The sequence below is a fragment of the Solanum pennellii genome, chromosome 2 (genome assembly GCF_001406875.1).
Source record: "Solanum pennellii chromosome 2, SPENNV200".
NCBI classification, from domain to species: domain Eukaryota; kingdom Viridiplantae; phylum Streptophyta; class Magnoliopsida; order Solanales; family Solanaceae; genus Solanum; species Solanum pennellii.
This window is the reverse complement of record NC_028638.1, coordinates 49,939,714-49,955,481: the sequence shown is the minus strand read 5'-3', so window position 1 is coordinate 49,955,481 and position 15,768 is coordinate 49,939,714. Positions and strand designations below refer to the sequence as shown.

At 36.0% G+C, this 15,768-nt stretch overlaps 1 protein-coding gene across 1 annotated transcript in view; it reads left to right on the top strand.

The window, feature by feature from the left end:
• The window catches only part of LOC107010277 (exosome complex exonuclease RRP44 homolog A), an 18,992-nt gene extending 4,520 nt beyond the window's left edge, over window positions 1–14,472 (top strand). Inside the window, exons 8-24 of the mRNA XM_015209526.2 lie at window positions 2,568–2,715; window positions 3,932–4,172; window positions 4,444–4,600; window positions 4,738–4,806; window positions 5,730–5,855; window positions 5,979–6,031; window positions 6,526–6,632; window positions 8,887–8,941; window positions 9,050–9,149; window positions 9,523–9,634; window positions 10,396–10,516; window positions 12,359–12,418; window positions 12,509–12,614; window positions 12,699–12,794; window positions 13,611–13,692; window positions 13,774–13,839; window positions 13,955–14,472. Coding sequence (XP_015065012.1) covers window positions 2,568–2,715; window positions 3,932–4,172; window positions 4,444–4,600; window positions 4,738–4,806; window positions 5,730–5,855; window positions 5,979–6,031; window positions 6,526–6,632; window positions 8,887–8,941; window positions 9,050–9,149; window positions 9,523–9,634; window positions 10,396–10,516; window positions 12,359–12,418; window positions 12,509–12,614; window positions 12,699–12,794; window positions 13,611–13,692; window positions 13,774–13,839; window positions 13,955–14,159 — 1,904 coding nt within the window. The 3' untranslated portion in view covers window positions 14,160–14,472. The remainder of the gene's footprint in view (window positions 1–2,567; window positions 2,716–3,931; window positions 4,173–4,443; window positions 4,601–4,737; window positions 4,807–5,729; window positions 5,856–5,978; window positions 6,032–6,525; window positions 6,633–8,886; window positions 8,942–9,049; window positions 9,150–9,522; window positions 9,635–10,395; window positions 10,517–12,358; window positions 12,419–12,508; window positions 12,615–12,698; window positions 12,795–13,610; window positions 13,693–13,773; window positions 13,840–13,954) is intronic.
• The last annotated feature ends 1,296 nt before the right edge of the window (window positions 14,473–15,768 follow it).

Here is a 15,768-nt window from a genome sequence, read left to right as displayed (position 1 = left end):
CAGCACACCAATCCACTCTTTTTGTAAAATTACACATGGCCTTCCTCTTTTCTTGTTATTTATATCACTGTCTGCTCCTTTTTATAAACCATGAGGATGTGGAGGTTTTGTCTTCCGCGGAGGTTCAATTAAACTTGATTTCTCTCGAGTTGAAAAACTGTTGATTGGCACTGCACCTCAGGTAGGTCTATTTTTCTTGAAATAGGTAACTTTGTATTCACACAAAAGAGTTCATCAAGGAATTGATGTGGAGGGATTTAAAAACCCCCAGGGGGTGCCATCATTCACAAATCCAAAATATTTCAAAAATTTACAGTTGGCCTATAACCTCCACTAAACTATCTACTTCCCCCACTAAATCTTGCTTACACCAAAAAAACAAAAGGCTAAGACATCTCATCTTGATCATCTGGGAACTGCTAGTCCTCCCTTCAAAGCACCTTTCTTTCCTTTCTTTCCATAGTGTCCACCATGCAAGCAGGTACATTTTTCCACCAATCTTCCTTTGACCCTCTCTTCCCGATTCCTTGCCATTGTGTTAGTACCTCAAAAGTGGTTCTGGGCATTGTCCAATCAACCTCGAGCATACAAATGAACAAGTTCCACAGATCTGTAGCCATCCTACAATGCAAAAATAAATGGCCATCGTCTTGTTCACACATATAGCACCTCGAGCAGATCTGTATACCTCTTCTTTGTAACACTTCATGGGTTAGACAAGCTCTTCTAATTACCAACCAAGTGAAGCAAGCGACTTTTAAAGGGATCTTAATCTTCCATATTAATTTCCAGGGCCAAACTGTTGTGAAAAAATGGTTGATGTTCCTTTACTAGTAACAGGACTTTACTGGAAAAACTCCCCTGCTATGCAATTTCCAAACTGGTTTGTCGGGCTCTGCATTAATGCCAAGGAACGGGTTCAAGGCCTGAAGCAGGTCTGTTACTCTTTCAACCTCCCAATCATTTAGAGCCCTACTAAACATAAGGTTCCAGCCTTGAGGGCACCTCAGGTAGGTCTATTAGATTTGGAAAATCAATTTCCATTTCTTGGGGTTCTTCTCTGTCTGATATGACTAACTAATGCTTGCAGCCACGACAGATTTTAAAGCGTTTGAGCTTGTTGTGTTTTGGCTTTCAAAGTTCAGTGTTTCTCCTCAGCAAACCACTCTCTTGGTGAAATTACACTTTTCTTATTTTTATTTCTGTGCGGTATAATTCAAAATGGTAACCAAACAGATTCTCTCATGAGCTGAACAACTGTTGGGTCTATGAGATGTTGGAAAAAGTTCCATTTCTTAGTGTTTCTTCACTATCACATAAGGCTAACTTATGCTTCGGCAAATTCAGTCTTTTTCTCACCAATTCACCCTTTGACATGACTTTTCTTATTCTTCTTTCTCTCTCTGGTTTAACTCAATATGGCAAACATGTTCTCTCTTGAACTAAAAAACTATTGTTGCTTTCTGCTCCTTGCAGCCATTGTGGACTAGCCCATTTTCTGATATTCTTTTTAACAATCTGAGCCTCGTTTCTTTTGAACTTGAAATTCCTTGTATAATTTATCTGCTTTTCACATGGTCTTTAATGTCAGGAATCCTCTATCGTTGTCCCCTTATCTGTCTTCATTCCTGAAGTTAATTACTGGCATGAGATTGTGAAGGTGATAAAGATAGTGGAGGAAGTGAAAATAACGACAAATATAAGGGTAGTTTATTTGAAAATAAGGGAAAATATAACCTACTTTTGTTATTGCAGGGACATGATTGTCCCAACACTATTAACAGAGGTCATATCTAGACCATTTCACATGGTTTAGTTGTAAATATGACATGTTTCTCTAATATATTGCAACTCGACTATCTTGATTAAGAAGGACATCTCTATATTTCTCTCCTGAAAAAAGTCATAAGCGGTTCACTTTCTATGATATTATTAAGGAATCCTATTTTAAAGGTAAGAACTCTATTATTATATCGCTAAAACAAACCTGTTGTGGCTATCCATAATTTATTTGTGAAGCAAGTGTTTAATAAATCACAAAGGCATCAAGGAGATGCATAATTACAAAAGAGGGGGAGATATCAGCTCATAAAAAGATATCAAAAACCTAATATAAGTCTATAGAGCTGACAAATCCAAAGGTCTAGCACAAAGACTAAAGAGCTAATAAATTAAAAAAAAGATTCTGCGTTATATACCGGGGTGAGATTAACCCATCTAAAAAGAGTAGTCATTTCCATTTCAGTAGGTTTGACCCACTTCTGATTATTGTCACACCATTACTTGTACAAATTTTACAAGTTTCGAAAACTTAATTCATTCCATGTTATATTTTTTCTGTAATATATATCTTCAAACTTACGCTTCTGGAACTGCTTTATTATCTCTCTAGTGTGATAAGTTCCTCAATTATTAATTTATGTTTGTAACTTTCATGCAAATCAAAATGAATGTGTAAACTTGTCCTTCCGCTCCTGCATGTCTGTCCATATTGTCCTCACTTGCTCTCATTATGGATGAATTTTTTTTGTGCACGTAAATCTCATAACTATTTCGGTATCCTGAAGATGATGAAGAAGAAGATGTTCATTTAGCTCCAAACACTGCTGATGATGCTCCTAGAGTCCTGAATCAAGGGCAAACTGCACCTGAGGAAATGAAACCTTCTCGTCCAACTGGATGTGTTGTTGGTATCATAAAGCGGAACTGGCACTCGTAAGTTATTGTTTGTTATCTGCTGGCTTTAGATGTGTTGTTGTTCTTGTCATTCAGTGTGGTTTTTAGCTTAATTTTAAAGTTATTCTTATCCTCTTTTTTTTTTTTTTTGAAAAAGCACCTCAAAGGATATTTTGAAATGTGCATGCATTACACAATCATGTTTTCAGAAAATTCAAATAGACATTTCAAGTCTATTTCTGAATATACCTTCAAAACAATTTTCCTTTGTTGGTTCTTGCCTGAATAAACACTTGGTCCGTCCAAATAGGTCTCCACCTAGCAACACAGTTTTGGTCATTTAACTTTAGGAACCTTTCAGCTGCCATGTTTTGGGTCAAACTTGATTTGTCCATGGCATAGTGTTTGATGGTTTATTCTTCATTTTTTCAAATCGTTAAGTCTTTTGAATTCTTTTCTTTCCTTGAAATGGATAAAATGTTTTGGGCATTTTTTACTTTAATCAGGTTGAAAAGCCTGCTATTTTTTTTTTCTAACATGATAGATATTTGTAAAAAATGTCTTTGCTTAATGTTACTGACGAGTCACTCAGAACTAAAAACTAATGGGACCCCTTCTTTTACACATTTGAACTACATTTTTATACTTTTGCTTCGTTTGAGCCGTCGTCGCTCTAATGCATAAAAAGGGGGCTAGTGCTTTTTCCCTCAAACTGTTAGAAAAAATTATTTAACTGTCTTTACCATGAACCATCATGTGTTGGTCATTTCCCCTTAAAACATGTAAAAAGAAATTATATAGAGAGTCGTACTTTGCTTGTTGTGATTCCATGTTAAAGCATTCACATCTCACCTAAATCTTAAGCTAAGAGCTTACACCCTCCAGTGCCACTTTTCTTCTTCCTGACGACTGTTCTAAGTATTGCTCTTCTATCGGGACAGTTCAGACACTGCTTCTACATAAGGCACCTTTTCAGGTGTTGGTCATTCCTCTTGAGACTGTTTATTACCTCTTGTGATAGCTTTACGATTAAGTCGGGCCGAGTTCAATTTCCGAAATCATTTGCAAAGTGGCATGTGGATTAGAGAGTTCTGCCTCTTCAATATGTGGAAATCCTGCAAAAGTTATATGGTCGCTGGAGTCTCTGCACTGTCACTGAACTCTCATACTTTAAATTGCTGTATGCCTGTATCTATTTCCACCAACAAAGTCTTCTTTTATCTGGTATATAATATTGTATGTTTCATCATTGCAGTTACTGTGGATCCTTGGAGCCTATGCCTATGCCAGCTGGTGATGGTGGTCGTGCCCATGCCTTATTTGTATCCAAAGACCGCAGGATTCCGAAGATACGGATTCAAACTCGTCAATTGGGAAATTTGCTGGATAAACGGATTATTGTTGCGGTTGATTCATGGGATCGTTTGTCCCGATATCCAACTGGTCACTATGTGAGGACTATTGGTGAAATAGGTGATAGGGACACCGAAACAGAGGTATGTTTTGATATGTCATTCATTGCTCTTTAAAATTTGAACAAATTATCCTTCTCTACCTTTTCTGTAATGTACTTTTGAGATTGTTTTTAGTTTTTCTGTTGTGGCTTATTGTTGAATACCTTCTATTAAGTGTTCAGGGCGTTGGTGTCCTTTGCTTGTATGTAGGTACCGATATATTATCTTACATGCTTAAATAATTAGGATTCGATTTATTTCTTGATTCTGATGAATAACAGTCCTGACTATATTTGTTCTGTAATAATTTCAGGTGGTACTAATAGAGAATGATATAGATGCTAGGCCATTTTCTGCCCAAGTGTTGGCGTGCTTGCCACCATTACCTTGGTCGGTGTCTTCTCAAGATTTGACAAATCCGATTAGACAGGATTTGCGTCACCTGCGTGTATGTAGTGTGGACCCTCCTGGTATGTTGTCCAAATTATAGTGCTTCTCGTCTTCCATTTAACTGCAGTGCCCACATTTAGTTTGTGTCAGCATAGATGAGATACTTTTTACATGTGATGTCAATCTGAGACAGAATTCTGCTTTTTCTGTGATGCAGGATGCAGAGATATTGATGATGCATTGCATTGTATGCCTCTTTCAAATGGAAATTTTGAAGTGGGAGTTCGTATCCATGTTTGTTTTTAAATCTTTTGGCTAGAATTTACAGAAGTTTTTTTGAGTAAAGTAACTTGGTATTAAAATCAGCACTTAGTACTGAAAAAACCAATTTACAAATGGAATAGATACATAATATATCAGATGTGAAACCAATCTTAATGGTGCCTAGGACATCTAGGATTGATTCAGTGTCACTAGAATACAGTTTAGTGCACCAAAAACAGAAAAGCAAAATGTATTTTAGCTTAATATCCTGTACTGAACTCCTCCTACCCTCAAAACATCTATCATTTCTTCCTTCCAAATAGTCCACCAAATACATGATGGGATGATCCTCTTTACAAAACTTAACACTGATCTCTTTTGCTGATTTCCTTCTTCAAGAGACAGTGATCTCCTTGAAGAGGGATGTGATGAGGGTTTTGGTCACATGAGGCTGTTCGAATCATCTTTGGCTTATTTCTGTGTACAACCAGTGTAATGATGGGTATTCATTTGTGATACCATCTCTTATTTCCTTTAATGCTTTCTATCCTCATGATTTTGTACCTAAATATCTTTTCACTTCCCAAATTTTGTTGGCCCTAGCTACAATAGTTGTGCACTCCCTTCACACGGGGAAGGACCCTGCTAGACAGACACTTGATTGTGTGGTGTGTAGTGGGTGCGTCTTAGTGTCTTCTTACTATGGAAAAGAAATGAGACAATAGATGATTCTCATTCTCGAAAATCCACTAATTCTCTCTTTTCTTTCGCCTAAACAATTTCATTGCCTCACTCCGCTCGCCTCCAAAAACTTAGTTAGTTCGCCTACAAAACAACCTTTTGTATTCCAGGACTTTTTTGTTATTTATTTATATTTATATTTATAAATAAATATATCATCTACATCATGGGAAAGTCTAGTTGTGAGTCTTTAATACATACCAGATATTGCCGATGTTACAAATTTTGTTCATCCTGGAACTCCACTCGATGATGAGGCTTCACAAAGGGGCACTTCTGTATATCTTGTAGAGCGTAGAATCGACATGCTTCCAAAACCTCTTACAGAAGGTAAAATTTACTTTTCAGGCACTAGCCTGGACTAGTTTTTGCTTGTCAGATGGCTTGGAGATGGATTTGGATCAATTGTTTTAATGTCTTCAAATAATCTTGTCTTTTTTCTTTACTTGGCAGATATTTGTTCACTTCGTTCTGATGTTGAAAGACTAGCTTTCTCAGTTATCTGGGTATGTGATTAATTTTAGTAGTGATAGCTGATCTTCTATTTCTGACAGGCTTCTTTACTCTCAAATATCTGCCAATTATCTTTGTTTTTTGTCTTTCTTGCTGCATGTCTATCTACGTAGAGCTTCGTACAATCCCCCAGTCTGAAGTCAGTATAGTTTGTCTTTTACTAACAAGCAGCTTATACAAACCTAGTTACTGGTCAATTATCTAACTGCATTAATTGTCGGTCATTTTGCGGAGTTATGTCACATGACTAATCCTTCCATGAGGCAGATAGCTACATATAAGAAGATAGAAACTTAATTGTTGCAGGTTGTTGATGAAATACATTTTTAGCATTCTGGATTGTATGCGTCAATTATACTTGCATCCTATAATAACCTTCATTAGTCCCTATCTGCTTGGTTTTTGCTTGCGTCCACCCCCCACCCAACCCCCCGACATAAGTTCTATATCTATATTTTCACCTAATGTGCATTTATTTGCCTTTCAGGAAATGACACCTGATGCTGAGGTTATTTCTACAAGATACACTAAAAGTGTGATTAAATCATGTGCAGCATTATCCTATGTCGAGGCGCAAGCGAGAATGGATGACAGGTGCCCCCATTTGATGTTTCTGTTTACGTTTTGTCTTCTTGGTTATTTTCTGCCTATATCAGATTCTAAAGCGTTATCTCCTCTCAAACATCTTGAACCAAATACATTCTTGTCAGTATTAGGTATGCAGATGGTCCCTCATTAACCACTGTATCCTAGCACTGTGATTTAGCTGGAGGCAATTTGTGTTGCCTTTTCCAGTCTATGTTGTTGTTTTTTGCCCTCAGAAATAGGGAAACCTAATCCTTCAAGGTATATAAAGCCTTCAACAAGTTCAAATTGGGACCCAGTTTTTGGCACTGAGAGTATGGAGACTTAAACTGTTATTAAAAAAGTTTTCAGATGTCTGACAAATTTGTTTCGTTGCCAGTCTTCTGCTGTCTTCCCTCCAATCTGTCTTGTGGTCAATATTTCTCATGATTTTTCATCTCCAAAATCCAGTAATTTCTTCTACTTCTTCTTTCCTTTGTTTCACTGCATCTTCTCTGCGGTGCCTCTTCTTCTGTTTTTTCTTCCCAAAGCAACTTTTAAAAGAAAAAGGAGTGGTGGGAACCTGTTTGTAAAAAAAGTTCAATGAGTTTCCTCTTCTCTCTTTTTTTTCTTTTTTGAAAATGGTCATGTTGTATTTTCAGCATTAAGGTTATGCTGGTGACCTTCGCAAAGGGGAAGAAAAGAAGAGAAAAAATATTTACAAGGATCGTAATAATTCTACAATCTGTTCTGTTTCCTCTAAGCCTTTCTGTTTACACCAAAAATAATAGGCTACAATACAGTTTCTTCTCCTCTTCTCTCTCTTGGACTAGGCTTATTCGATTGGCTGCTTCTTCAAAATCCAGTAATTTTGTTTTTGTAATAGAAGTGGTGTGCATTCTAGCATTGCATGCTAAGTGAACAATGTTACCTTCTTTGGAGCCATAGACTTCCATAACAAATTCCGTGATAGATTAGGATGTTCGCCATTGAGAAACCGTTTTGTATTAGGATTTAAGTTGACACCTCTTCTTCCTTGAAAGGCTGCGTTGAAGACAAAACCATTCATCTTGTGAGAACACTGGTAAAGCAGTATCGAGAGAGGAAGAGAGGCGTATGCATGGTGTGTTATTGACCTAGACTAGAAAAGGCATATGACAAAGTGGCCAGGGAGGTCTATGATGATGCTTGGAGGCTAGAGGTGTACATGTGGCTTACACTAAGGCGATTAAGGACCTGTACAATGGAGCTAAGAATCGGGTAAGGTCAGTGGGAGGGGACTTGGACCACTTTCCAGTTATGATGGGACTGCACCAGGGATTGACCCTTAAGTCTGTTCCTTTTTGCCTTGGTGATGGATGAACTGATGCGGCACATCCAAGGTGAGGTGCCATGGTATATGTTATTTGCAGACAATGTAGTACTGAGTTATGAGATTCGCAACAGTCTCTTCCCTTTTCTTTCTTTTCCTGATCTGGCTTGTAGTTTTGGCGTGTTATGCTTTGTATCCTTTGTGTATCTTAGTAACAAAAGTGAAATACATGAAAGATTGTGGGTATATGATTGAGCAGACCCCCTCCCCTCGCCTTCATGCTTAATGGAGAGGCATATGACAGGACTCCTTTCCTTTAGAAAGATGTTAAGATTTCACAAAGATGTTAACATGATCCAAAAAAAAATGTTAAGATTACACAAAGTACAAAATACGTCGGTGGAACTTCCATATCAAAATGTGAAGTTGCTTTGTCTTGCTCAATTTAGAGGTTGGTTAGCATCTGTATCTTGTCCTGCTTGTAGTTCGTGCTGGAGGTTAAGTTTTGTTTGGGCTTGTGATCAAGTAAATAGCAGCCAGATTAGATGTGTGTTTGTACATGTAGTGAAAATTGAAATTCTAAAGTACCCACAGGCCTAAAACTATTCTTTTTTTTTTATATAAAAAAAACAACTAAAAATTTGTTTATTTCAACGCATCTCACTTTTGATGTAGTTGCAGAAAATAATTCCAAAGTTTAAGTTATTTCAACTAAAGGGGCCTTAGATGGTTAGAAGTAAAAATCCACTACTGATGATTGTGGAAGTGGATTTTTGTATGGCCTGACAGGGTGAACCGCTCAACCTGAAAAATACAAGTTTATGAGTTTGTTTCCTGTCCAACTTTAAACTAGTCAGTACTCGCATGTCCGTCTTCTTAAACTTCGAGAGAACTTGTATCTGCAATTTTGTTATTTCAATCATTCTGTAATTCCTAGTTCCCATACTTAACCAGTCATGTTTGTTATTCCAGTCGCTTGGTGGATCCAATAACTTCAGATTTACGAAATTTGAATGGGTTAGCCAAGGTGTTGATCTTGTAATCCTTATTCTCCTTTAATTACTATATCTCAGCTTTGGACTTTCAGCTCTAGTATCAATATATTAAAGGCATTCTAATGAGACCAACTTTGCAGATAATGAGGCAAAGACGCATTGATAGGGGTGCACTGACACTTGCCTCTGCTGAAGTCAAATTTCAGATTGATACTGAAACTCATGACCCTCTTGATATTGGTATAATCCATCTCTCTCTCTCTCTCCCCCTCCCTCTCCCTACCTCCCTCCCTCTCGGTAGCTTATTGTAATTTAGATAAAGGTGCCCAACTACCTGCTTTTTGGAAAGCCAAGAATTTTTCTTACAGATCTCTTGAAAGTATATATTTGACAGTGCTTAAGATTCAGTTTAAGGATCATTTATTTCAAACTGGTGCAGTATTGTGACATTAAAATTCTTAGCTTTGAGCTCTTATATCATATCCCTTACCAATGTTTTACACCCACTATTTCAGAGAAAGATTCTGCTATTTTTGTGGGACTGCACATGACATTGTCCTTCTTTAGATTGTTTGAGTAGTCGTGTGAAGTTAATTTTATGTTGTATGTATAGGAATGTATCAGATTCGTGAAGCAAACCAAATGGTTGAGGAGTTTATGCTTGCTGCTAATGTTGCAGTTGCTGAAAAAATCCTTAAGCATTTTCCTGTCTGCTCACTATTAAGGTTTGTTGCTACTGTTACTTAGAAACAAATCCGTCTGTATAGTTTACTTCTTTTACCAATAATATTTTCCTTAACTGGTGTCTAAATTTTCTCGTCTCGTATCTATATCCTGCTATGCTGTATAAGTCTCTTTCCGTATCCTTCATGTGCTAAAAAAAGAATGTAATATGATCCTGTCATTCTGAAAGAATTAACTTTCCTAAGATGGTATAATATGTGAGTGCAGGTAATAATGAGAAGTTTTTTGGAGATCTAGAAGTTCGATGAATGCTTACAGGCAGTTATTTAGAGTGATTCCTTGCTCACAGGCATATGTTTATTGAGTTACAAAGTTGTAATTAAGGATAACAATTAAAGAAACACACATGCGAGGCTACATTTCTTTAAGGGCTTCAATTCTTCGAAGGGACGATGACATATTTTTTAAGGGCTTCAGTTCCTTGTAGGGGTGATGCTTGTCTAGTATTAACAGGCTTAACATACTCAGTCCACTTTTACATGCAACTCTGCTTCATCTTCTCCCCTCCTTCACCAACCTTCTGTACAATTTTCATACATCACATAGCTATTCATAGTTGTCTAAGATGGAGCACTAGAGACAGATATGGTGGCTCTAGTCGAATTCCAAGTGTTCCGCAAAAACTCGAATTACATGTTATGCCAGAGTTGTGACACTTTGAAATGGCTATAAAAGCTTACATTTGGTACTTCAATTAAATTTGATAATTCTCCAAGTTTACATGATGCATTTTCATTTGCAGACGCCATCCAAGCCCAACCAAAGAAATGCTTGAGCCTCTTCTCCGCACAGCTGAAGCAGTTGGTCTTAGTTTGGATGTGACATCATCCAAAGCATTGGCTGACTCTCTAGATCTTGCCGAGGTGAGTTTTGGCTTATTGAACCTGATGTGCATAGTGAAACTTAAGAATGAAAGAATGAAGTTTGTTCCTTCCACTATATTTCTGAAGGGGTTTTAGCTATATCAAGTCGTATATTATAGATGAGTTCACAAAGCTGCATGTGTCAACTCATTTTTTGCTTAGCCCGGCCTGGCTATTATTGAGCTGAGCTGAGCTGACCTGAACAAGCATCGACCTAATTTCAGAATAGCTCGGGTATGGGTTCACTGACCTACATGAGAAACGAGTTTCATCTCTCCGTACAAGCTACATGGAACCCTAGCAGACAAAGCTTCATACAACATTACCTGATATTTCCGGTTACTTCTAATGTGCAGCCGCACAACCTCTTTCTTTATCAGTTCTCATTCATTCTCTTGTTTTGCAGCCACACAACCTCTTTCTTTCATCAGTTTCTTATTCATTCTCTCGTTTTTTTATGAAATAAATAATTTCATTGCTGGCATCAAGTGAATGCATAATAGTAACAAAAGTAGAGTAGCAAAAAGAACTTATCACCTCCCTTGCATATCTAGTTTAGAGCTAGTGAGCTGGTAAAATTCAAGAAGGTAACAGGGGAATTTATTGGGGACATATAACCCAACTATACAACAGCATAAGACAACTAGATTTTAGAGATTGGTAGGTAGTTGATATTCCATCAAAGCATCTCCTATTTATTTCATTACAGATACTCCAAAAAATAGCAGCAGGTATCATCTTCCAGCCAATAATTTTCCCACAACTCCCAACTCTCAAAGCCATCCCTGATATTCTGTGGCATGACCCAATTGAGTCCAAAAAGTGTGATAAACATAATCCACAAGTCTGCTGCCGCTGGACAGTGTATGAAAAGGTGGTTGTGTGACTCTGCTTCCTTCTCATTTCCTCTCATATTGTGTTTACAAGACACTGCTAAAGCGGGATGCTTTGTGCACTGGGCTTTTTGTTGTATTAAAACAATTCATGAGGAATGATTTTACTAATCTCTTCTCTTTTTAATTTATTGAAATGGAATGGACTACTAATTTTGCAATTGACTTTTTCGTGTCATTCACTTGTATTAAGTTATTATTAGGATGCTTGATATTTGCAAGCCATGTTACTTTTTGGCTTAGAGGATTTAAGTTGGTTTGCTAATTTAAGTGCTTTATCAGTTCATAAATTATTAGAGATTTTAATTTCAAATTTGGTTTTCTTTAATTGGAACATAGGGCTTGTGGCAGATCAACTCTATATGTTCAAGCTTTTTGCAGCTTAATGCCAAGCCCCTTCGAATTCTTCAATTAAGCTGAGCTCGAGTAGTGGAATTTTAGGCTCAATCTATTTAGATCCTAGCCTTAAATGGAGCCTAGACTAACTTCTACTGTTAAGAATTTCGGTATCATTTTACAACACAATGTGCTCACTATTGACTGTATTTTTCGGCCAAACATAAGGTACTTAATAATGTGTTAAGCTCACAAATGAAGGTAATTTGGCTAAAAATAAGCTGTTGTTTTCTCTTCAAAATAAAAGGAAAATAGCAAGACAATGGATGAATGCCTTCTCTGATTCTTGTTTCGGCTGTTCTGTTGTTTATTGAAAGATTGCATTAGTCCTTCTCTAAAATACCTGTAATTCTATTGCATACATTTACATAAGTTAATTTGGCTCAAAATTGACGGAAGGACTACTTTTGTGGAAGAATTACCAATCGGGGACTTAATAGCCAAGAAACACTGCATAGGGTGATGATATTGCACTCCTCAAAGTAGTTAGGGACATCTAGTTCCATTGGTTGCCGTTGTGCATTCATATGCTAACTTTTTATCTTCCCCCTAGGGTGACGATCCATACTTCAACAAGCTGATCCGGATTCTGGCAACCAGATGCATGACACAGGTGTTCCTTTTTCGTTGGTTTGACAAATCCCCTACTTCTGAAATATCATGTAATTTCTGAGTTGGTGTTGCTTCTGGTATGCATTTTCAGGCGGTTTACTTTTGTAGTGGAGACCTTAGTCCTCCGGAATATCTTCATTATGGTCTTGCCTCTCCTCTTTATACTCATTTCACCTCGCCCATTAGAAGATATGCTGGTTAGTAAGAGTTACCGTCCATTTATAATGACAGTGCAGTGGATGTGACCAATTGTGAGCCTCTTTTTCTGTCTTGTCTTGTAGATGTCATCGTCCATCGATTGCTTGCTGCTTCTTTGGGAATTTATCAGCTTCCTGGTGTGTTCCAAGATAGACCCAAGCTAACTAGTATTTCTGACAGTAAGTATTGCTTTTCATTATGCTTGGCATTACGTTTTAAATGCATTAGACTTCTTGTGGATGGGGAGTATATGAGCTTGTTCTTGATTATTGCTTTTATGCTTTTGGTTGTGTCATCTGTCCAGAGATATCAGAAGAAGTTTGTATTAATGCTTTTACGCTTTTTTTCTCCACTGAGAATGAGAAGTGGAGACTTGGGATTGAATGTGTCTGTTAGTTTCGAGGTTTTTACTTAGCCATAATTTGAGTACCCTCTAGGGCTCCGGTCTAGTGGTAAGAGCACTATTGGGTAATGTGTGGGTTAGACGTACGCCACATATTTGAACTTGCTGCAGACAAAACATGGTATTTAATCGGAGAAGGGTGGAGGTCCATTTCCATTATCCCATTGAGTTTTGATTCGTGCACCACTGTCATTGGAGGATTTCTCAGTTATCAAAAGAACTTGAGTACTTCTGTTATAGCCCATCTGTTCAAAGTAAATAATCGATTGAACAAGCTTTCTAGAATATATGTATTGCTGAACTTCGAACATTAAAGGGTTAAAACTATAAAGAACTTCTGTTCAGACCTAGTTTTCACTCTCATCAACATTTACTATTTATGGCAGTGTGGGTTTTCTTTACTGAATGACATGTGAAAAGGATAAAAGAAAAAGAATTACCCTGTGCGCACCCAAAGGGTAGCGGCTGCGGGTTTCCTTTGTCATAAAAAAAAAGAAGTAAAAGTAAAAGTCTTTCTCAGGAAAATAGTAGAAATTGTTGTCTAATTTCACATTTTATGTGGTTGTGTTTGCTCATTCCTGTTCCAAAACAGATCTAAATTATCGGCATAGAAATGCTCAGATGGCCAGCAGAGCATCAGTAGAGCTCCATACTCTCATTTTCTTCAGGAAGCGGTATGAAGAACATCTTCTTGGTTTATCTCCCTTTATGTCCTCCATACTCTTCTCATTTTTTACTTTTCCATTCTTGTGCAGACCGACAGATACCGAGGCGAGAATAGTTAAAATAAGATCCAATGGCTTCATTGTCTTTGTGCCCAAGTATGTTATCCCTTAGTTGTTGTTTCTTCATTTAGAGAGCAAAAGTTAACTATACAAGTTGATGGATTTCCTTTTGCATCGGTTTAGCTCATCGATTATTGTATACACTTTCCAGGTATGGTATTGAAGGGCCTGTATACTTGACATCTAAAGGCGACAATGGAGGGGAATGGATAGTCGATGAGAAACAACAGAAAATTAGAAAGCTTGATGGAAGTGTTTCATATGGTGTACTTGGAACAGTGAGAATTCACATGGAAGTCGTTGAGCCTCAGCCTAATCGACCTAAACTACAACTTACCCTTGTATCAGACCGATAACTTTACCAAGAAAGTGGAGGTCGATATCATGTATCATGTAGTCTTTATTCCAGTGTGATAGTTGAATTGTTTTTTAACGGACATTTGTGTATCATTAGATCAATGCAGCTCCATTAAATGCTGCAAAAACATTTATAGTTATTCTTTTATTGCTTTCTGCCACTATTATATGTTCACATAAATGTTCTAAAGTGTAATTTAGCTGGTTACCATAGACTGAGATATTCAGAGGTGTATTCAGGATTTTGAAAAAATGTGCGCACTATTACGAAATGATGCATTTAAGATATAAATTTGATCGGTTTGATCTTTACATTCTTAATATTAAACTGTTAAATATTTTTAAAATTATAGGTCCAAACATATTTAATACTGCAAGTGTTAAATTTTAATATACACATTTGATTTAATTATATAAAATTTTATACCGTGCTAACTTCTTTTAGGAAAATGTAATGTTACACACTGAAAATTTTGGAAGTTTTAAGCAAAAAATAAAAGAAAAATTGATTGTAATGCTAAAGGTGTTATGGATAATCACTTGGAGGGGTGTTACTAACAAAAATAAGAATTTCTATCTTTGCTTGGAGAGGTGCACTCAAGGGTATTATTATATGTTATTTTTAACATGAATTTACAATTTTATATTTAAATACTTTTTAAAAAATATAATACTACTATATATAATCTAGAGAGGGGGCATAGATTTACGTAAACCCACAAAACCCCCTCTAGATATGCTTTTGGAGATATTGGAACATTATCTAAAATGCATAGGGTTGATGTGGTTGTAACATGTGTTGTTTTTCATTTCAATTTATATGTACTACTTGACTGAGATTAGAAATTTAGAAATAAAGAGTATTGAAACTTGGGGTCAAATTATCTATACGAAGGCAGGCTATTTTTTAGGGTTGTATATAATCGAGTTAGTTCGGATTTTTTAAATCATATTATATCAGATATTTAGAATTACAAATCAAATTAACTAATAAAACTTGGGTTTTTCGGATTTGCTGGTAAAGTATTTATACCAACATTTAGTTAACTTGTTTCTTAGTCCAAATATTTCATTAATCTTATCAAAATAAAATCAATTAAAGTGTTTTTAAAGAAAATAACACAAATATGAAATGAATGATGACACTAGAATATTAAATTAAAAAAATAATAATACAATTGCATAAAATAAATATTGTAAATTAACATGTAGTGAAAATGATAATATTTTAAAAGAATTAAAATAAGCTTAATCTCTATTATGACATACTAAAATTAGATTATGTATTTTAAATGTTTAAATCAATATAAAATTAAAGAACAAATATTCTGACATTACTGTCATTTTTGTGTGTTGAATTAATTTCTTTTTGTAAGTGATTTAATTTTGAATTGAGTTTTATTAGAATTACTAATATCGATGGAATATAATCTTTATAGGGCCGTTCAAAATTCTAAGTCTAAAAAACTTGAAATAATAGGTAAAAGTTAAAAAATTATGAAAAAGTTGAGAGATATTCAGAAATTATATCAATGTAAATACTTTTATGTATGAAATAAATTTTAAAAATTACATATATATATATATATATATATATATATATATATA